This window comes from Ahaetulla prasina, chromosome 2 (genome assembly GCF_028640845.1).
Source record: "Ahaetulla prasina isolate Xishuangbanna chromosome 2, ASM2864084v1, whole genome shotgun sequence".
Lineage (NCBI taxonomy): Eukaryota > Metazoa > Chordata > Lepidosauria > Squamata > Colubridae > Ahaetulla > Ahaetulla prasina.
Genome location: NC_080540.1, coordinates 238,090,631 through 238,111,371, shown reverse-complemented (window position 1 = coordinate 238,111,371; position 20,741 = coordinate 238,090,631). Strand labels below are relative to the sequence as shown.

Genomic DNA, 20,741 nt, shown 5'->3' with positions numbered 1-20,741 from the left:
AGCTAGATGAGTTAAGCCCAAAGGTTGAGGCATGGGAAGAATGTTCTTGTTTGGGTATTTTTTCGCCTCCTTCTCTCAATTAACGATTGTGATTGGCACACTCATAATCTGACCTGTCGTAATTAAACTTTTCACTGCTCAGGAATGCACTGCTGGAAACTGATGGAGCTCAAGAAATAATGACTGCAATGCAGGTGTTTACACAGTGCTTTGTTCAAGCTTACCATGAGAATAATAAGCAGGTTAGTCAAGTTGCTTTTTCATTATTTTTTAAAAGTGAAATGCTGCAAAATGTAGGGCAAAAGAATCATGTTGAAGTTCAAATTGGTGAACAAGTTTAACAACCCAAATAATGCCTTTAGACTGCAGTAAATGGTTGGTAACATCTATTTCAAAATTTTAAATGATATCAAATTTAAATTAGACACAAAGACAATAAATATCTCTCAATCTACGTGTTACTTTGCTAACATCAACATTCACTACTTATTTCAGTGCAGATGTAATTGAGCATGGTGTGGAAACTTTAGATGCATCTTTATAATTTATAGACTAGAGAATCTTACTGGTCCATCATCTAGGATAAAACACAGCTATTTGTTTTAATATGAAGTAAGATGTTAAATATTTTTGCGTTCAGATGACCTTTTTGTTCCTTGGATTTACATAATGAACAATTAAATAACCTCATTGATTTATAACTAACCTCATTTGACATAAAACTCTCCTTTGGTTTGTATTACTCTATAATAATTTTGCAATTTCTCCTTTTTTGCTTTAGTCAATTAAAGTAGCTGTGAAAATTTAAGTTTGGGCCACACAAATACTTCAAGATTTCCTCTACTTAAAAATTTATTTTAGTACGATAGATTCTCCAGTGGTTTTTCCACGTTGTGAGGGAATTCTATTGATCAGTGGTTATTCATCTTGCAAATGATGCCGTAATTAATTCTAATTAGCATTGTAATTAAATATTGTTCTGAGTTTCAAAGGGTGTGAATTAGGAGTAAAATTGCAGCTGTCTAAGTTAATATGTATAGGTGCCACACCCATTAGGTTTGCTTATATGGCAGGAACAGGGTGGCTGAGTAGAGAATTTAAACTTAATTCTACACCCTTTAAATAGCCAGAAGCCAACTGTTAATCACTTTGTTATTTATGTGCTTCATTCTTAAGCTTTTTTAATATGTTAAATATTAATAATTTAATATGTTTTGGCATTTTAGTTATGCAATTTTTTACTTTTACTGTTACAATTTAAGGGAAAAATCTGGGATTGGTATGGTATGCAGGCTGACAGGAATGCTTTCTGGATTTTTATTTATTTATGCTTTAGTCATGAACAGACTGACCCAGTGATGGCAAAACTATGATGCGTGTCAAAGGCGGTGTTCTCTTTCTGTTGACAGCCCTACCTGAGACCTTCATTCTTAAAGCGGCTTCTGGGAATGCTCTTCCATGGCCCCTGTTAGCCTCAGAAAAGCATGCAAAAGCAGACCTCATTTTCCTATGATTTTTGAGGCTCTGTATGCTTCACAATAGCATACCCCGTTCTCACATGGCATCTGTAGCCTCCAAAAATCACATGAAATCAGGCATGCTTTTGAGAATAGTTGTTGCCAGGTGTTTGTGAGCATTGATGTGTCACCCAAAATGTTCATGACGTGTCCAGCATTCATACTGTAAGAGAGCCTTGTAAATGCAGGTTGGCCAGCATTTTAATCACATGATCACAGGGGTACTGCAATGATCAGAATTTCAAAATGTAGTCGAAAGTTCATTGAGGAGTTGTGGTATATATGGCATTGCAATAATCTTAATGCAGGAATGTTGGTTTTCTTAAGTACAGAAAGCAGTTTTTGTGTTTTAGATGTGTATCTTCTCTTATGGAAAATTTTAAAAATTGTCAGAAATTGGTTTAAGTCCATAAGATAACTAGATTTTTTTAAAAAAATAATTTCATTTCAGCATAAATTTCCACTGAAGGCATATTTTCCTCACAATCCACACACACTTGTGATGGCTCTCCTTAAACTTCCTTCAGGTAAGCTCACTTCCATTTTTTTCATTAATACTGAGTTAATATGAGTTCAGTAACCAAACTATTTTGTTGTGCTTATATTTCTCTTCCATATTACCATCAAAATATACCTAATACTGGTGTTCATGTTTCTTTTTAGATTTGCCTGGTAATAGTGTATATCAGCATTTAGGCCACCTTGCTGGAATGCTCAAAATGACAGTAGAGGCCAAGGGCTCTGAGTAAGTAGCAGGGTTTCCTTCTTTTTTAAAGATTGTCTTAGCTTGTGAGCAATCTTTTTTGCAATTTGATACCATGTATGGGAAACAAACTATTTTCAATGCATTATTTTCGTTAGTGTAAAATTAGCTCTACTCAGTGGTAAAATCTGAACCGGTTTACTACTGGTTTGCTGGCTGTGCGCAGCGCGCCAAATGTGCGCTGCACACCACGCACCAAATGCATGGTGCGTGCGTGCAGTGCACGCCAAAAGGAGGCATGGGGTAAGTAGAACAGCGCGCTGGGGGGGGTGATCAGCTCTGGCACGCAATCTTTTTTTTTACTTTTAAAAGCATTTTTTTACAACTTGTTCAGCTGAATAGGTTGTAAAAAATACTTTTAAAAGTATTTTTACAACCTGGGCAGGGATTTTTCCTACTGGTTCTCCGAACCACCCGCCGCCATCGCTACTGGATCGGCTAATCCAGTCCGAACCGGGAGCATTTCACCCCGGCTCTATTGCATATTGCTATTCCCATTGATCTTCAAATAAAAAAACTTTGCTAGTCTTAATACTTTCAATTTAGAGCCTTCTGAGAACTTAAGTCATATTACAATACCTTGGTACTCAACTGCTTTGAAACTCACCGAATTTGATACTCAGTCCATTTTGACACAAAAATTTTGTCAAAGTACTCATTTGTTTGGAACTCTGCACACAAGCTAGAACTTATCAGTGTCATCTGTCTTGTGACTCACTACATTATTCCTTCTGGATAAAAATTGTTTGGTACTCATTGTTTTTGGTATTCATCGCAGCTCCTGGAACCAATTAACGATGAGTACCACAGTACCACTGTACTGTAAATAGGCTAATACACATTTTGATGTTATTCCAGGTCTTTGGACGAACTCTTCAATAACTGGTTTTTGTTGATTCACTTTGGAGAATGGGCTGATCTTGCAGCAAAGCAGTTGCTGTTGTCACAAGCAGAGTCCTCTAACTTGCTGTGGCTTTTGGTATTTTACTATAGTCCAAACAACATGAATTGGCAGAGAACTCGAATAATGGTAAGAAGTTCTAGCTATGGTAATAAATGATGTTTTGAAAAACAAAGCAGATATTTTTGCGACAGTGCTTGCAAAATAGCTTAGAAATCATTGCTAAAGTGTTATTAGCTTTCTTTTAAAGGCTAGAACAGTCCAAGATGAAAAATAAGAGTGGCTTAAAGGATTGGATAAATGAGAATGAGATGGCCTAACAAAATCCTGGTAGTGATTCCTGGTGATTACTCGGTTAAAGGCTTCCTGCCCAGCAAGTTATCTGGAAGAGGAGATGAGGGTACAGTGCACACAGCATGATTGACAGAGGCCCTGCACCATAGTTCTTGAGGTCAGCCAGAATTGGTAAGCCCAGCAGAGGAGAGAAGTTGAAGAAGATGATAAAGATCTGCTGGGGGCGGCGATGGGAGGGGGCATTGTAAATGTCAGTTGGCCAATATTTTGATCATATGATCACAGGGTGGCTACAATGGCCAGAATTTTGAAGACCAGTTGTAAATCCATGTTTTTCAGCACCATCATAAAGTTGGCCTGTCATTGAACAACTAGATGTAACTCAAGGACTACTTGTCCTGCATTCTACTATACAACTGAAACACTGGTCTAAAGCAGAGTATTTCTCTTTCTTTTTCTCTCCTAAATTCTTATTAAAGCATTCTCATTAGTTTTATCGCTTTCACATTTCTCAGAGAGCTGACGATTGGGTGGTCCATTGGCTCAAGGCCAGGGAACAGTTAAGTCAGTCAAGTTGCTATAAGCATAGCAAGGTGATCTATGTAGTGATGACAATTGAACATTCCAGTGCTTCTCTCAAGGATAGCTTACACAACAGTTATTAATATTTATGTTTTGATTGCCCTTCTATGCCATCTGTGCTTAATATACATTAGAGTATGCATAGAAAAGTCTCCTTGGATGGGAACAGTTTTACTGAAATATAGTATTAAATATGTAATTGTGAAAGAGGTACTAATAATAACAGAATCTAAGGTGGTCTTTCGCTGGTGGAAAATAGCACAACAGTTAGCGCCACAAAAAAACTGTGATTTCTCTTAATGTTACTTGGCACTTCCTTTACTCCCATGTCCCCTTTCATTAAATTATTGTCAGGGTTCTGTTTGCATCTTTAATTTCTGTAACTGCTCATGTCCTAACGTAACATTTTACTTTCTTTTTCTATAGTTGCAACACATATGCCTAAGAAATTAAGGATAAAAGGGTTTACCCCCCAAAAAAAGTCTGCATCAATTTCCACAAATAAAAGGAATATATTTAATCCTTGAGCAGACTAACAGAATGAAACTGTCATGAAACATATGAGAAACTTTATAGAAGATTAAATTTAGAAATGAATTTCTGTGTAAATTACTGGATATGGAAATTAATCCTGAGCTAAAAGTTAAATCTGTATATACGTACATTATCCGAGCACTTTATATCAAGCATTTCAGATAATTTGGTTTATAGCAAGGCTACTTCGATTTGTTACTTAGTGTAAGACCACAGCAATTCTATTTAAATGTCAAACAAAAGTAAGTTTCAGAAAATTTACTCAGAAAATTTCTTTGAAAAAAACGAGATAAATTGTCACTGGTTTTTATGATCTGCCTGCTTGCCTATTATAATTGTTCCTTGGTGTTTTCTACATAGCATTTTATAGATAAAATAAAGAATATATATTCCATCCAACAATACCATTGTTAATTTTTATCCTGTCTATTAATGTTGATCTCTCTTATCCCATTTAGAGAAAGTGGGCCAGCATTATCAGGGAACTGAAACTTAAGTGTGTAAGAGCCTTTCTCTTCTAGGTTTCTAGAAACATTGGTGTTATGAATAATTGGTATGATAAGTTAACCCTGATTATTTCTGAGCAACACGGTTGTATTCTATCCTGTTTAAGAAGGCTAGTTGATTGGAAAGAAGCAGATATTCAAGAAAGCTGATCCACGGCCGTGCTGCCAGATCTAAATGTATTTTGCCCACTAATGCAAATTCCAAAGTGGATCTAGCCATGAATATAGGTGGTTTCTGTTACATTCTTCAGAAGTTCAAGAAACCAATGCTGGCTACTTCTTTGTTCTGGCTACCTTTGAATAATCTTATTTCTTGAGAAAAGTAGGTCACAAAAAAGCAGAGGGCTGCAGTGTAGATTTTAGCCACTATAAACTCTAGGTTGCCCAGCTGGCTTGCATGCCTAAGACAAGACTAGAACACATAGCCTCCTGGTTTCTAGCCTGGTGCCTCAACCACTACACCAAACTGGGTCTCGTAGGTTAGTTAAGGGCTCACACCAGCTGCCTTTTGGAGTTTGGGGTTGCCTGTTTTGATTGTCATTTTTATTTAACAAATGTTGTTATTGTGTTTTTATGTTATGAGTCACCAAGAATGTATGAGATGGTGGCAAGGATAAATATGTTATATGTGTAAATATTTGACTTTGGGCACATTTCATGCAATACTATTTAGTGACTGACAATAGAAAAGGAGTGGATTGTGTGTTTAAAAATAACTTTGAGATAAAGACAATTAAACAGGATAATATATATATTATATATGTAAATACAGTGAATAAGGAAATCACTTGTTTAAAATAAAGGTTAAGGCTGAGAGACAGGAGATTTGCATATTGCTTTTTATTTCTTTTCTATCCCTGACATGGCTTTTATGTAGTAAATATTTTAAGTCCTATCTGGCCAATAATTTCCTTTAATGCACAGACCATCGAATTTTGCTTCCATTTTGGCTCCAGAAGCTGTTTGTTCTGGCTTCTTGAAGAGGTAAAAAAGGGGGGGGGAGGGAAACTTTTTGACCACTATACTAAGAGGAAGCCAAACGCTTGAATTCCTATCAGAATTTTTTATCAGAAGAGGTCAGATTGCATGGAGTTTAATTGGTTTGTAGTTGTAGTATTGTGGTGAGCCATCAAAGAACCTCCTGTTCTTTTTCCCACAATATAACAATCTACCTTCATTCTGCTCTGGATTTTGCCACTTCCTTTTATTCCCCCCCACCCAAAGGTAAAATTCTGGGTCACGGCCTGCAGTGCTTTAGTTTTTCAAGGCTAAAGAGACAATTTAAAAAAAAATCTTTTGTGTCTTTCTTCTTCTGGCCCATGGTCTCCTTCCCTTCCCCACTCTATTACTTCCCCTGTTATCAGCCTAGGAATCCAGTCTGTACTTTTCTGCAAATTTCATGAAATGAATATGACATTATTCCTTCCAATTATTGTCAACAGGTAGAAGCTAGATCTGTATGTGACTATCTGACAAGCCTCTCAAGGATGCCAACCATTTCTGTTGCAGACCTACAAACTTTATTCAGCAGCAAAACCAGTGTAAATCATTCTGCTACTAAGCATATTGTTACACATCTGATTATCAGCTTTGTGCTATTTACTCCTAAAGGACACACCATAGCCAGAGAATTGATTGCATACGTAAGTTTTTTTCCAATAGCAAAATAATACAATTCCTGTAATGGAAAAAATTAAGTCATTTATATGTCTCTTGTTTTTTTACATGGTACTTTTGTTGATGTGTTTGGCTATACCTCCCGTCACTCGATAGTAGTAAGTAGATAGATTACAAGATCATAGATCAGAAATGGGAATTGTAGTCTAATCTTAGCAGTTTGAAACAATTAACTGGTTTTGACTAAAGGGACAAGTCATATGGGGTTTTTTTCCAACTTGGATTTAATTTAATAAAGTCCTGTGCTTAGGCGCGTTTTACTGCTGTTCAGCTTTTGAAAATATTTAGCAGAAGATCCTCTTTGTGGAGTTATTCTGGTTCCCTCCTCACGGGCCAGAGCAGAAACTAGTCAGGAACAAACTCTTCTGCTTGAGAAATCATTAATAATCTTTCCTGCGTTTTGAGTCCTTTTTTGAATGAATGAGCATTTTTAAAAAATGCTTTTTCTTTTGGTCTGTGAATATCTGTGAACTACCTAGCATGCTAGAGAGCAGGAAAATGTTTACCTGAGCCAGGAAGTATTTTAATTTTTAATTTTAGCTTTTTTTAATTTAATTTTAATCTCCCCCCTCAACTTCTTTCAGATTCTAGCTGAAAGCGATGAAATCCCACAAGTAACTGGACTTCTTACCCATATCTCAAATACAGCCAGCCAACTTGGAGTGAAATATCAATGCTCTGTAAAGCTAGCAAATGATCTTCTCCAGGAATTCCGAAGTGGCGCTTAGTACTTATTCAGAATTGTGGAATAAAAAGAGAGAAGTACCTGTTTTCCAATGGGCATTTTCTGAAAGAGACTGGGAGACAAGTCTGTTATTTATAATCTATATAGTATGACGTTCATGTAATTTTTCTGCATTTGCAGAAGTATCTTCAAAGTTGCATTGTAAAGCTGTTTTGTCTTTGTGAGAAAATGTTTTAAAAGTGGCAATGCTTAATTGAGGCCATCATTTACAGTCTGATCAAACAGTTTATTTCTGCTATACCACTTAGTGGCATCTCAGCCTCATTACAAACATGATTATTAGAGAGTCCTTTTGAACTAAATGTTTCCATTAGATCAGTCACCAAACACCTACTTGTATTTCTTCTAACTTGTTTTTCTTCAACAGGAAGCAAATATCATATTTTGTTAAAGTGGCATTAGTCAGCAAATGTATTTTCCTTTCCTGGGGCTACATGGACCACAGACCTTTCCTGAGCTGCAGACTTTGAACATTGCCAAGGAAATATTTGTGCAATTTAAACATTATTATTTTTTTTAAAAAATCCTCCTTTCGTAGCAGAACTGTCTAACAAGCTGCTATTAAAAAGTTTGTACATACAAGGATAAAAAGTCATGTCTCCCAATTTGCAACTTAAGAATCTCATCTCAATCTCATAAATAGAAGACTTATTTGGACTCATTTTTTATAATGCACAAGAAGAACATACTTCCTGGAAACTGCATTTGAATTTTCAGAAGTTTTCTTTAAGGCTTCTAATTTAAATCTCCTCCCACATAGGAATAATGGAGTTCTTATGCCAACATGCTTCTTGAGGGATGGGATGAGTTCCAAAAACAAGCAGGAGAAAAAGTGTATCCACAAACATTAGACACAATAAATGATTAACATGAGCTACATCAGGATTTGATTGCTGAAATGTATATATAAAATCTGGCCATTCTGCCCCCTGCACTATGTAACTGGTGTCTGAAGTATGATGTTCTGGATCTCTTAATTTATATACAGCCTTAATGTTTTCGATTTTGCCAACTAGCCTTTTAAACCTAAAAAAAAAATTAGTTTCTCACACTACTGTATGCAATACAGGGGTTTCTCTGCCCCTTAGACTGTGTAACATCTTTGCCAAATTAGGATCTGCTCCTCCCACTCCTGGAAATAAATAATTAATTAATAATTTAAATAAATGTAATAAATAAATAAAATAATTCTTGTATAATTGCATGAAGGACATCATTCTACAGTTAATCCTTCAACTTTGCAACCCTTCAAAATTATGATGGTGCTGGAGAAAGAGGCTTAGGAATGGTCCTTGCCCTTATGATTGGTGCAGCATCACCACGCTCACGTGATTAACATTCAAGCGCTTGGCAACCAGCATATATTTACAACAGGATCACGTGATTGCCATTTGCAACTTTCAGCTGGCTTCAGAGAAACAAAGTCAATAGGGGAAACCAGATTTGTGATTTGTTTTACAGCCGTAGCAAAAAAAAGTTTATATAATTGGATGTGATTCACTTAACAACCCCAGTGCATAGAGCCAGTTCCCATCCTGAATGTTGTTAAGTCAAGGACTACTTGTGGTGTTTTCCCACATCATCGCCTAGAAGAGATCATTCATTTCAAAGTACTGATTGTAACAGTCTTTTTTTCTTCCATTTTAGAAAATACTATTTCTTGCAACAATACTTGTGGAGCTTTCTTAGATCGCTAATGAACTCAAGGTGCATTTTTGAATTGCCAGTTTAAAGAAAGTTAGAAAAACAGCCTGTTAGGAGGTACCTCAGGAGCTCCTAATTCAAAACTACATATGTGCTGTTTACTATCAAGCTGCTTAATGCTTGAAAATTTGACGTTCCTCTTCCCCCCCCCCTTTTTTTTTTAAAGGCATGTTCGTAATTGCAATTTAAATGCTATCTTAACATTGATTCTGGGAATTTGCACAGGGGTGGTCCATTTAATACCAAATGCCAGAACAGTTTCCCCTGCTTTTTCTGGCTGTATTCCTTCAACCAACTGTCTGAGTCTATAAAAGGTGTTAAAAGCCCTTGAGCTGCTTTCTGAAGGGCTTAAGTATACTCAAACTGACTAGGCCCTTTTAATGGCCAACATTCTTCAGACACTGTAACTGTGACTGAAGTCTTGCATCCCCATTGCCATCCTGCCAACCCACAAGCAACCTAACCCAACTTTCAATTGGCAAGCAGCAATCCTTCAGTAGTTGATTTCTCCCTAGACTGTCGTTTTGTTTTAAGCAATAATAAAATATGGAGAGAAGAAATCGTTTTACAAACAGCTAAAGGTTTGGCTTTTCCACATTAAGCCTCTCTTATTATTAATCATAGTTCTCTTTAATTGGCTAATGAAAAATAATGACCAGACTCAAAGTAGCCTACTTTGGATATGTTTCTGAAGAAGGCTCTAATACTGGGAAAGGTGGAAAAGATGGGGGTGGGGGTGGGAAACCCAGCAGATGGACTGAGTTACAGTGGAATGAGTATATCTGTTGGAAAACCTGAAGCACCAGATTAGGAACAGACTGTCATTGGGAAAATCTATATATGTGGTTCTAAGAGTTGATACCAATTCCATAATCATCCTTGGATCTTGGGCTCTTTTTAGGAAGAAGAATACTATAGAAATAAAATCATTATCACAGCATGAGAAGAACTGGAAGAAAACTTAATGTATGAACTGTGCAGTGGTAATGATTTTATTTCTATAGTGTTCTATATGTTCCACATTTAGATTAAGAATGTGTGCACTGTCACTCATCTTCCATGCATTAATGTCAGGTCCATATACAAAAGCACTAAAGACTATCTGTTGTTTAACACTTTACATATTCTTCATATGTTTTATGAAGGCAGGTTATATAATCTTATTTTTATATCAAACAAAAGCCAACTTGAGTTCTTATTCAGAACACAAAACATACACCTAATAGAATTAAAATACCAAACCAAAGGAAGGAGATGTCACTGGCATTCAGTTTCTCTTGTCTAAACTTACATTACCGATAATTGATCTTGTGAGCATCAAAATATTGTTACTTTGTACTCAACACTACTCTGATGTCTTTGGCATTAAAGGGGATTAATTAGTAATATCCAAACATGTCAACAGAGGTCTCTTTCTTTAAACGGGCGAGCTGTGATGGAATGGAAGTGGATGCACATTTAAGAGAAATGCTTGAATGTAGAATTGACATTTACCAAAAGTGAAATATTTCTTCTGGATATGGATTGTTGTTTTTTCTTCATGGTTTTGTTGTTAATAAGGTATGCTATTCAGAGCTTTTATGGAGCTGTATAGTGTTCTACATTTGACAAAACTATCACCTTCAGTTTAAATCACAAGACAATTGTTTCCTTTGTAGTGTTTTACTTTCTGAATGCCCTTACACGGCCAGTTATCTTTCACAATGGCATGGCAAAATGATGAACTGCTTTTCCTTCATTATCCTTTGCAAAAGGCTGTGAAATAGAGCACAACTTCTTTCAAGAATAGTTTGGATCCTTTCTTGAATACATCAAAAGGTCTACAGTAAGAGCTATTGCTTTAGCTCAGTAAGAGGCCATGCAGGCTCCAGATGTCTGCAGAGCTGAATCCAGGACTGCTAGCAGTTTAATTCAGCTTATTAAAATTTAGAAACATTACTTTGGTTTGAGAGACAAAAAGGGGTAAATAGAGTTACGCTGACTAGATACGTGCATGAGTAATAGAGTGCCTTCCCTCTTGGCTAACTAGGGCATGGCTGCAGATTTTTAACTCAGTACATCCATTGACAATTGAAAACTGAGCGCATGTATATATGCACACAGAGTTAACATATGTCTCAAGCAATAAAAATTGTCAAGCCACAATGTTTACATAATCAGTTTATTTACAAAATACGTTTTACAAAGAAGGGACTGATACAAATTCACAGATTATTGAGGTTGCATCATATTGCTTTGAGTGAAACTGGTAGTCAGCATCGAGCACAGGAGAGCAATACTTCATGAATATTGCTTAACACTATGCCTATGGTATAGTGTGACTGAGTTAGGGCCTTATACAATAACAAAATCAGTAATCCTCACTTTAATTAAGCAAAACACATTAGGTTTAATTTAAATAAGCACATTAATAGTCCCTTGACTGAAGAGTTTTTAGCTCTGTGTATTTCTTTTGTCTTTTTGGCCTTGGATTCACAGTCATAATTGTATTTTACTATGAGGGAGATGAAGGACTTGTCCTTCCTGGTTTCTGTCACCTTCCAGAAAGAGATGTACTCTGCATAAAACGTTTTTCAGTTGATTGTTTTAGCAGCCACATAATTTTCCCTTTGATCTCCAGAATCAAAGAAATTCTAATACCACCAGCATTTGGTAACAAATAGGTTGTGATGGGTCGCAACTAACAACAAACAGTTAAAGTCTCTGCCTTTCCTGTAAGGGAAACAGTGGTAAAACTTATTATTCTATTACAGTGAAGCAATACTTTAAAAAAACAAAAGAATGCATGCAAAGTGTTAGTAATAAATGGGATGACTTCTTTACAATCCCACTTCTTAAAATGGCGTCTCTGCCACTCTAATTTTTCTTGAATGCAGACAGTGGGAAAGAATTGCAGCATTGGTAACTTGATGTTCTGTGACTATCAGGTTTCCTGTCAGCTTCTGTGCAATTTGAGAAGGCAGGAGGCTGTGGTGTTCCATAACAGAAGGGAAAAATCACACCAGAATGCTGTAAGGAACTTCTAAACTATGCAATTATCACAGTTGTGTCTAGGATATATATTTGAAGAAAACAACAAGTAAGTTCACAACTATCCTTTCTGAAAACATTGGAAAAATAAAGCATTCAAGAGATTACTCATTATATTTGTTGTTTGAGTTAAGAATTCCTTGACGCAACCTACACGTACTTAATCATTGTGTTTTCTGTAGGATTGTGGCTGGGTAGTCCACATAAGGATTTGTGCTTCCCATCAAAATATCAGTCTGTTCTAGCTTTGCAATTAGTTTTCACCGACATCTGTGTACTCAGAAAAGATTTTCTGTTTGGTTTTGGTTTTTGCTTTGGGGCTCGACTCCTGTTCCTGCTGAACTGAGCCAGTATATAAAATCAGAACTGATATCAGCTCAGTAGGCACTGGAGGACGGGTCCATCAACAGCCTGGAACAGCAACTGCTGCGAAGGGCAGCTCCCATACCAACAAAAAGAGCATTAATTAGAAGCAATAGTAATTTGTCCAGCTTAGTACAACTTGCAACTTGGATGCTTAAATGCTAAGTTTGTTTTAAAGGCAAATATATAAAAGGCTCCAGAGGTGGAAAGGCATTCACTACATTAGTATCTAAGTGCTAAGAAAACCTAGTATAACAAACTTAATGTGGCTGATTACTTCTCTGCTGTAACTAAACCTGGGTTACACACACACACACCACGAAGGTTCTTTTCATTCTTGGTACACAGAAGCATACAAGGATTGGGTGACCTCTTCATTGTTTATCATCTGCATTCTGTGAAAATACTTGCTATGATACAATCACTGCAGGAGCAATTAGGGTCTGAAATTTAAGGACCGGCTTGCATCTCACCTTCTCTTCAGGTGCAGAACTTAGCCACTGTGAACAAAGAGGAAATCAATCACTGTTCACCAATCAGCTAAGCTCTGCACCTCACTAGAGAGGTCTCCATCTGAACATAGTTAAAAAGCAGTTGAAGTTCTTCAATAGCTTCTCTGTGTATCTTAAGCGTAGCAGGTTCCAAGAAGCTGTATGAGACCATCATGAAGTAAGCCAAAGAAGGTAATGTCATGGTTATGTGGTAATCCCTGGCAATGTGATTTTAATCTTAAATCACAAATCAGCATGCCAGGAACCCAAGCAACCAAAACAGGAATGGAATCTGTACAAACTGTCAGCTGTAATAAAAATTTTATCCGAGAACTGGAGACTTAAAAAACAAACAACTTTCACATTTATTTCATTCACATTACATTAGGGCTACAGATCAGTTCTAAAAAAACAATTAGAATGGTGTACAAGTAAATTAAGCATCTTTAATGAAGATAATGACATTATTCTAAAGTAATAGAAGGGACACAATGAACCTTTTAAAATAGTGGTTAAAAATCTTTGGGGCTTGGAACTAGTTGGGTGGGGGGGCAAGGGAATTGGGCTGCGGGGTAGGTGTGTGCACACAGCTCAACTTGAGCAATGGGCCAGCATGCCTTTTGCACAAGTTAAGCTGCACCTGCCTGCACACCAACTGCCGCTTGCTTGGCCCAGTTACGCATAGGCCATGGCCTGGGGATTGGGGACCCCTGATTTATAACATACTCTAATCATTTTAAAGAAACACAACCAAAAAAAAGCTACAAATTATTAAATTGCAAGACGTTATGTCCATTCCTTTCATTCTATAGTATGTGGAACAAGTTGCTTTAGAGTTACAGAATTACAAATCGGGTCACAGAATTGATGATACCCGTCTCCTGAAGAAGATTTATGGAAGCAATTTCATAATCCTGGAAGTTTCATTTTACATATATTGAACTTTCATACCTGAGAGATTCCCCAGTTTGCACCTACAGAATGCAGGCCTGGAAGGGATGCTTCAAGTATTCCAATTAATTACCCCATACATGCATTATAAAATTATATCCCAGAAGTCCGAAACAGATGAGGGAAGTGTTTTATAATTAAATTTGCTTTATGACCACCAGAGTTATTTGTTATATATCTGTTAAGCATTTGAAACTGGTTTTCGATGTTCAAAGCATGATAGTAAATTGAAGCTAAGTCGTTCTAAGTTACTAGATTTTTTTCTAAGATGTTCATACCCCCTTAAGGTTAACATTGGAACCATTATACTTCACGCTTATGATGTTAAAAAGGATGGACTAAAAAATTGGCATATTGTAAAATTCAAAAATGACTGTGTATTTCAGAAGATTTTGTAATTGACTAAGCTCTCTAGCAAAGATTCTAGCAAGTACGAGGAAAGAACTAAATGGCTTGTAAATCATCCTAGCCCATACAGAAGCTTTTCATATAATCTTATATAAGTTCCATATGAACTGTTGCTGCAACCACTTACAAATACTTAATAGATACATAGTTTGAATTATCTTTTTTCTTGAAGAGATTGGTCAGTTCAGGAAAAAAATATATTTGTTCACTGATAAAATAAGGATAATTTAACTATTTTTGCTTCTTCAATACTCAAGTCTTTTTAGAAAACAATTCTTTATTGGCCAAGTGTGATTGGACACACAAGGAATTTGTCTTTGGTGCACACCCATTCAAGGTTATATTATTTTAGATGACTTGATATCATAGATCTGATAACATTATTCTGTTCATTCATTTATAAGCTTTTTTGTGGTACAGCTGCTGTACCTTTGAAAGTGCCCAACTAAATTATCTGGGGGTGGGGTGGGGAATCACCTTGTCAGATAACATTTCTGCCACTACTTTAGCTGAGGATGCATCCATGTCACGGATTGTAGCAAAAGTTTTATAGGCAATTTCTTGTTGTTTTGCATCCTCATTCAACATTAATTCTCCATAGAGGTAGACACCCATTGCCTGTAAGAGGAAAAAAGTCATGCTATAGCATATATAATTTCATGATGTTTTCAAATAACAAGACCTTTGTAAATTTTTCTGTTATTAAAATTACCTGTGAGACTTTAACATAACGCAACCAGTCATTTCTTCTGAAACCCAAGCAAAACTGAAATGTAATTATCTCTAAGAAAAACTCAAGTGAACAAGCGAGTTTCTACTTGAACTATGGAAATTTACTTCCACCTTGAATATGACCTAGATGTTCTATGAACAACCAATTTATTTTGTATGTGAAAGTTCCAAATAATTCTAAAGTATTGTGGCATTTCAGAAGTATAACTCCAAATGGGAAGACAACAGGAAATTCAGTAATATTTCACATATATCATTTATGGATAAAATCTTAATTGATGGAATAATTCTTGAAAAAGTTTTGGAGACACAATATTTATTAAAAGGTATAGCTTAATATTAAAGGGAGCAAATGCAAGGTATCAAATAGACATGAAAAAAAAATTAATTGACCTCAATGCAAGAGGCCATTTGGTCCTGGTGAAAGCAATGGGAATTGAAGTAAACAACACTGACCTGGTCTTCCTTGAGAAATTTCTCAACATCAGCATATCCTGCCACATACTTGTGTTTAATAATCATCTCACACCACCGATGTCGAACCTTTTGTAAGATAGAAAAAAAATTAAAAACTAATTTAAGCATTTATTAAAATGCAGCTGTGACATTTAAATTATTAACACTTTTTAGGGTGAACTAAAAACCATGCAAGAATTAGAGGTACACAAAGTATAAAATGTTTTTATGTTTGTTTGTATTAAAAAAATTAACACTTTTTAAATTGTTTTTCCCCTCAAAAAAACCCCTTCCATTTTACCCCTAGATTGTGAATATTAACCAGGCATGATAACAATGCAACATGGCTCCATTATAATTAAAAAAGAATCAATCAGTGTTACTATATTAAATAATTAAAAGAATCAAAACAATCAGTGTTACTATATTAAATAATTAAAGGAAAAATCATCTTTTCAAACAAATCCAATTTTTAATAGCATGATAAAAATATTTCAGCCTGAAAATGATTTATTTATAAAGAACCTAAAATTATTTATATATTCCAAACTGATTCTCAGAGTAAAGAAAAATACGTGAAGGGCATGTTAAAAATGGCAACTACTCTTACAGTGCTCAGATTTAAACCAGAATTCATTAGAATTTTAGGGGGGGAAAGAGACAATGCTGGTAGTTCTTTGTGCCACTGAGAATGATGAAAAAACAAGGGATCTCTATCAAGGCTTTGTTTAGCATTATATCTAAATTGGGATTTTTGGCTTAAGAGGATAGAAGGAATGCAGGGGTGAAATGCTACCGGTTCAGGCGAACCAGTAGTTAAAAAAAGCTACCAGTTCGGGCAAATCAGTAATTTAAAAAAAAGCTACTGGTTCATCTGAACCAGTATTTCTAGCAAATTTTCATAAGCATCCTTTTTCCGCCTGCAGCGTGCGTTTGGTACGAACTGTGCGTGCATGTACATTTGGCATGCACTGCACGGGGAGCAAACCAGAGGCAAACCGCGGAGGATTTCACCACTGATGGAATGTACATAATCCCCCAAATTACTGGGGAGTTGTGCCATAGAACTGTTTTTACATGCATCCAGCTTGGGAACTGTTTTCCCAGACAGGCAAGAGGGTGTATGAACTTGAATTAGTGGAGTCTGTCATGTGAATCTTTCCATAAAGAAATTGTCCCCCTCTGTCCCAGAGATTAGTTTCAATTGATTGTAGCACTTGCATTCACACAGTTCAATAGTCCTGTACTATAGAGGGACAACGGCACTCTTTTTTTTATTTTTAGCTATGATCATCTTCCCTCACTCTCCCCAAAACAGAAGTTGAGGCAATCTGGAAAATGAAGGCAAGAAGGTGTTGCGGTTGGTTCTCAATTTGTGTCCAGAAATTCTTTCCCAAGCAGCAGGTATTGTTCTCTCTGTCTCTTTCAAGGGTCTAGGACTGTGAAGGCGAACCTATGGCACGTGTGCCAGAGGTGGACATGCAGAGCCCTTTCTATGGGCACGCGACTGTCGCTAGCCGTTCTGGTTTCCAGCGCATGCATACATGCCAGCCAGCTGATCTTCATCCATATTTAGAAATAATGTATATCATACCTTACCAAACTAAACTATTATTCATTTAGAGAAACATGGAAAGAAGCAACAATTCCATAAGAATATTTTCTTAATTTTCCTGGCTTGGAGGGTGAAAAAAAACCCAACTTCAGAAAACTCTTTCTTATTTAAAAGTAAATCACTGAAAGCAATGGCCTGTATAAGTTCTAAATTCTTATGTTAATTTGGGATGAAAATCAGAGCATTTGATAACTTCTTCCACTTGGGGAAAAAATGTGTTGCAAACTTATTGTAATGAATCAACAAAATCAGCATTTTGACTACTTTGATAATTTCTCCTTAAAATAATTATTCCAACAGTCATGTTCACTTATAAGTTTGAGAATCGGCTTATGCACAAACAAGAAAATATAAGAAGAAAATGGTTTAGTCAGTGACTTGCAAATACAATCTAAAAAACAAGTAATTCAGAACATATGCTTTATTAAAAAAAACAACCCTATTACTTTAGTCTTTAGAAAAAGTCCACCAACTTCAGGGAATTAATGGCTGGTTTTAATTTTAAAGATGTCAGGGGAAAAAAAACAATTTTGAATTGTAAATTATTTCATGTTATAATACAAAAGAAACAAAAGATCCTATACAATATATTACTATAACTTCAGAGGCTTTCAAATCCTTATAGCTTCATAAATTTATTGAATCCAAAATAAAAATCAGCTGCCAAGAACAGACTCATTCACATATTCAAACAGCATATACGTCCTGTTATTTCTAGGTAAGGAAATTGTACGTAGAAAAAAAATGTACTGATACACTTTTGCTGCTAGTTCTATTCTTGCAGTATCAAAACGAAAACAAAAACCTCACAATCACAGCAGTTACTTCTCATGATACACAAGATAAATCTTGATGTTATTAGGAGGGTACTCAAGGAAGTTATAACCCCTCTTGATACCTGCAAGGATGAAGGGCAGTTTGCTTAATAAACATCAAGCATTTTGCAAAGTAAACATTATTACTTCTGCTTAAAATGAAAGAGCTAAAGAAATGATTAGAGACATTAACATTTAGATCAAAGATTAGGCTATCCTGTAATTAAGAATTCACATAATAATAGTTTCCAGACTATCAGATGCACAATAATACCACAACTGCTAAAACAACCCTGAATTCAACCCCCATAACCAGCTGCAGTACAGTAAATGTTCACATGCTACCGAGCACATGTTGCAGAGTTGGCTTCATCTGCTTCCCATCTTGCACACTGTTCAGCGTAACACATATTGTCCCCTCATGTAAGCATGTTAACCCCTGAAAAAATGGTTGGTTCGGCCTTATAGATAAGACCCTCTGTTCATCCCCAAACTTTCCAGCTAAAAGGTTTCATTTCTGGGAGTAGAATAATATCGACCTGAACTTCAGACTACCCCGAGTCAACAAAGTTCTGTAAGGTATCAAAAGCAGCTAATTTATTTGATACAGAAGTAAGTAGGAGCACAGCATTTTGGATTCAAAGGGAAATGATGGTTTTAAAGGGGGGAGGGCTCCTGTAGCATCCGGGATCAACTTAAAGCAACTGTTTTCTTATCCAAGGATCACAGGGCTGCCATCTGTAATTGCAATATGATCCCGGGTAAAAAAGCATCTTTGGTTAAAAAAGAGAGGCCTATAGATCCTTGGCAATCCTTACATTTGAAATACAGTACTGTTGTTTCCTTTGAAACAAAACTGCTCCATATTCATGAATTTGCTGCAACTTTTAAGGGCAAATGTATCTTCATCACTTTTTAAAAAATCGATGTTGTTTGGCTTAGCAGTAGCTTAAGCGTGCGTATATGTTGTGCGCATGGTCCACAGAAAGAAAGAGAAATATGTATTCTCCAGAATTAGTGATCACACTGTAAGAATCCCAATTTAGATGGGTGGCATATAAATTTACCAAATAAATAAATAAATAAGCAATAGAAACGATGAATTCCCAGAAGAGCATTATGTAGTCAGACTTGACCATGTAGGTAATAGTTATAAAGGCAAACAAAACCTACTTTGAAGTTAGCTTGGAAAGGAAGAGGAAGGCCATTGATCCATTCTGCTCATATCCATTGGATATGATTGCTAAGAAACGAAACCTTTCCCCATTCCAGATCAAGATACTTGTAATTATACACTTGTGGTTAATACAGGCAGGAATTCTCTTTAGGACAGGGCTGTCAAACACCCGGCCCACGGGCCAGAAGCATTGCACGCTGGCCACGGCCACGCCCGGTTTAGCGAAGGGGGGGAAGTCCCGATACGTCATGTGACACTGCCATGACAATGTAAGTTTGACACCCCTGCTTTAGGAAATACTGCTCACCCATCTCCAACTAATCAGCTATGGCCAGTTACATCTGGGTGAACCATCACTGGCTTGGATTCCTTTGCTCTACATCATCTAATTTGGGGGGAAGAATTTTAATACATGAGCAAACTTCAAACAGAAGAGTGTAATTAATTAGGAAACTAGCATATCCACCAAATACCCTTTCCCCACTTTGAATTGAGACAATTTCCTCAGTTCAAATGACGCAAATACAACCATTTCAATTCTGTATAATCAGTTATATTCTTGTTCTTACAATGACTGTAGAATAATTGGATACAACCAACCAACCAACCAACCAACCAACCTTCTTTCAGTATGTTCCATTAAAATTATAACTTTTAACGTGTGCTTTTGTAACTCCAGGATTTACTGATTCCTGGCAGTGGTTCTCTTTCAACAGATTTTTGGCTTACAATTCAAACTACCATTTGCAATTATTATCAGCTCAGAAATCTTAAAAAAACATTACTCTCAAAAGCCAATTTTCAAGACAACTGATTATAAGTGCTATATAAAATTAATCATAATACGCATTTTAATCATTTAAAATATATACCAAGGATTCAAAAACACTATGCTAGGAGCATACCATCAGTTTTTACAATAGGTGTATCTTCTCTTTTTCTTCATTTATACAAAGTTCTTAGCTAAATGGCATTGAGAGCAGAGGAAATTACACACACACGTCACACTCCACATTTATATTCATATCTGTATTTCTCTCTATTACGGTCACTAATAGAATATTACTATTAAAATGCTAAAGGAAAATACTGTGGTTTCTACTTTCTTCAGCTTTTTTGGTATGAATAAGAGTGTTCAGCCGTCAATTATCAAACCTATTTCTTTTTCTGACCATTTGATGAAGATGTCTGTCAGTTATATAGTAAATTGTGCAGTGGCATTGCCACATAGCCTTTGTGATTCCATCTAGTTGCAAAAGCACAGGAGAAGCCTCCTACCTCCGATGCAAGAGCCCCTATGTACAACTTCACTGAAGCAACTTATACTTTTATCCTTTCCAATTTGCTCAGTACAATAAGGCACCTTATGGCTCAGCTGCTACCAGATTTTCTATTGTATCATGCTGCAATTATGACCATTGGCCTCTTTCTTCAAGAGAAGCAGCTCATATATGGATTCTGGATTGTTTGCTTTGGAATA

The 20,741-nt window shown here is 36.2% G+C and overlaps 2 protein-coding genes across 5 annotated transcripts in view; one reads left to right on the top strand and one right to left on the bottom strand.

The window, feature by feature from the left end:
• FANCC (FA complementation group C) overlaps positions 1-11,232 on the top strand; it is a 63,758-nt gene extending 52,526 nt beyond the window's left edge. The window contains exons 10-15 of the mRNA XM_058170939.1: positions 143-242; positions 1,969-2,044; positions 2,181-2,262; positions 3,139-3,310; positions 6,540-6,740; positions 7,359-11,232. Coding sequence (XP_058026922.1) covers positions 143-242; positions 1,969-2,044; positions 2,181-2,262; positions 3,139-3,310; positions 6,540-6,740; positions 7,359-7,502 — 775 coding nt within the window. The 3' untranslated portion in view covers positions 7,503-11,232. The remainder of the gene's footprint in view (positions 1-142; positions 243-1,968; positions 2,045-2,180; positions 2,263-3,138; positions 3,311-6,539; positions 6,741-7,358) is intronic.
• Positions 11,233-11,366: 134 nt separating this feature from the next.
• AOPEP (aminopeptidase O (putative)) overlaps positions 11,367-20,741 on the bottom strand; it is a 235,892-nt gene continuing 226,517 nt past the window's right edge. For 3 of the 4 annotated variants that reach the window (XM_058170936.1, XM_058170934.1, XM_058170937.1), the window contains 3 exons: positions 15,655-15,741; positions 14,944-15,084; positions 11,367-12,190 (listed from right to left, as the gene is read on the bottom strand). In XM_058170936.1, coding sequence (XP_058026919.1) covers positions 12,080-12,190; positions 14,944-15,084; positions 15,655-15,741 — 339 coding nt within the window. In that variant the 3' untranslated portion in view covers positions 11,367-12,079. The remainder of the gene's footprint in view (positions 12,191-14,943; positions 15,085-15,654; positions 15,742-20,741) is intronic. The other variant, XM_058170935.1, reaches the window with a different exon arrangement.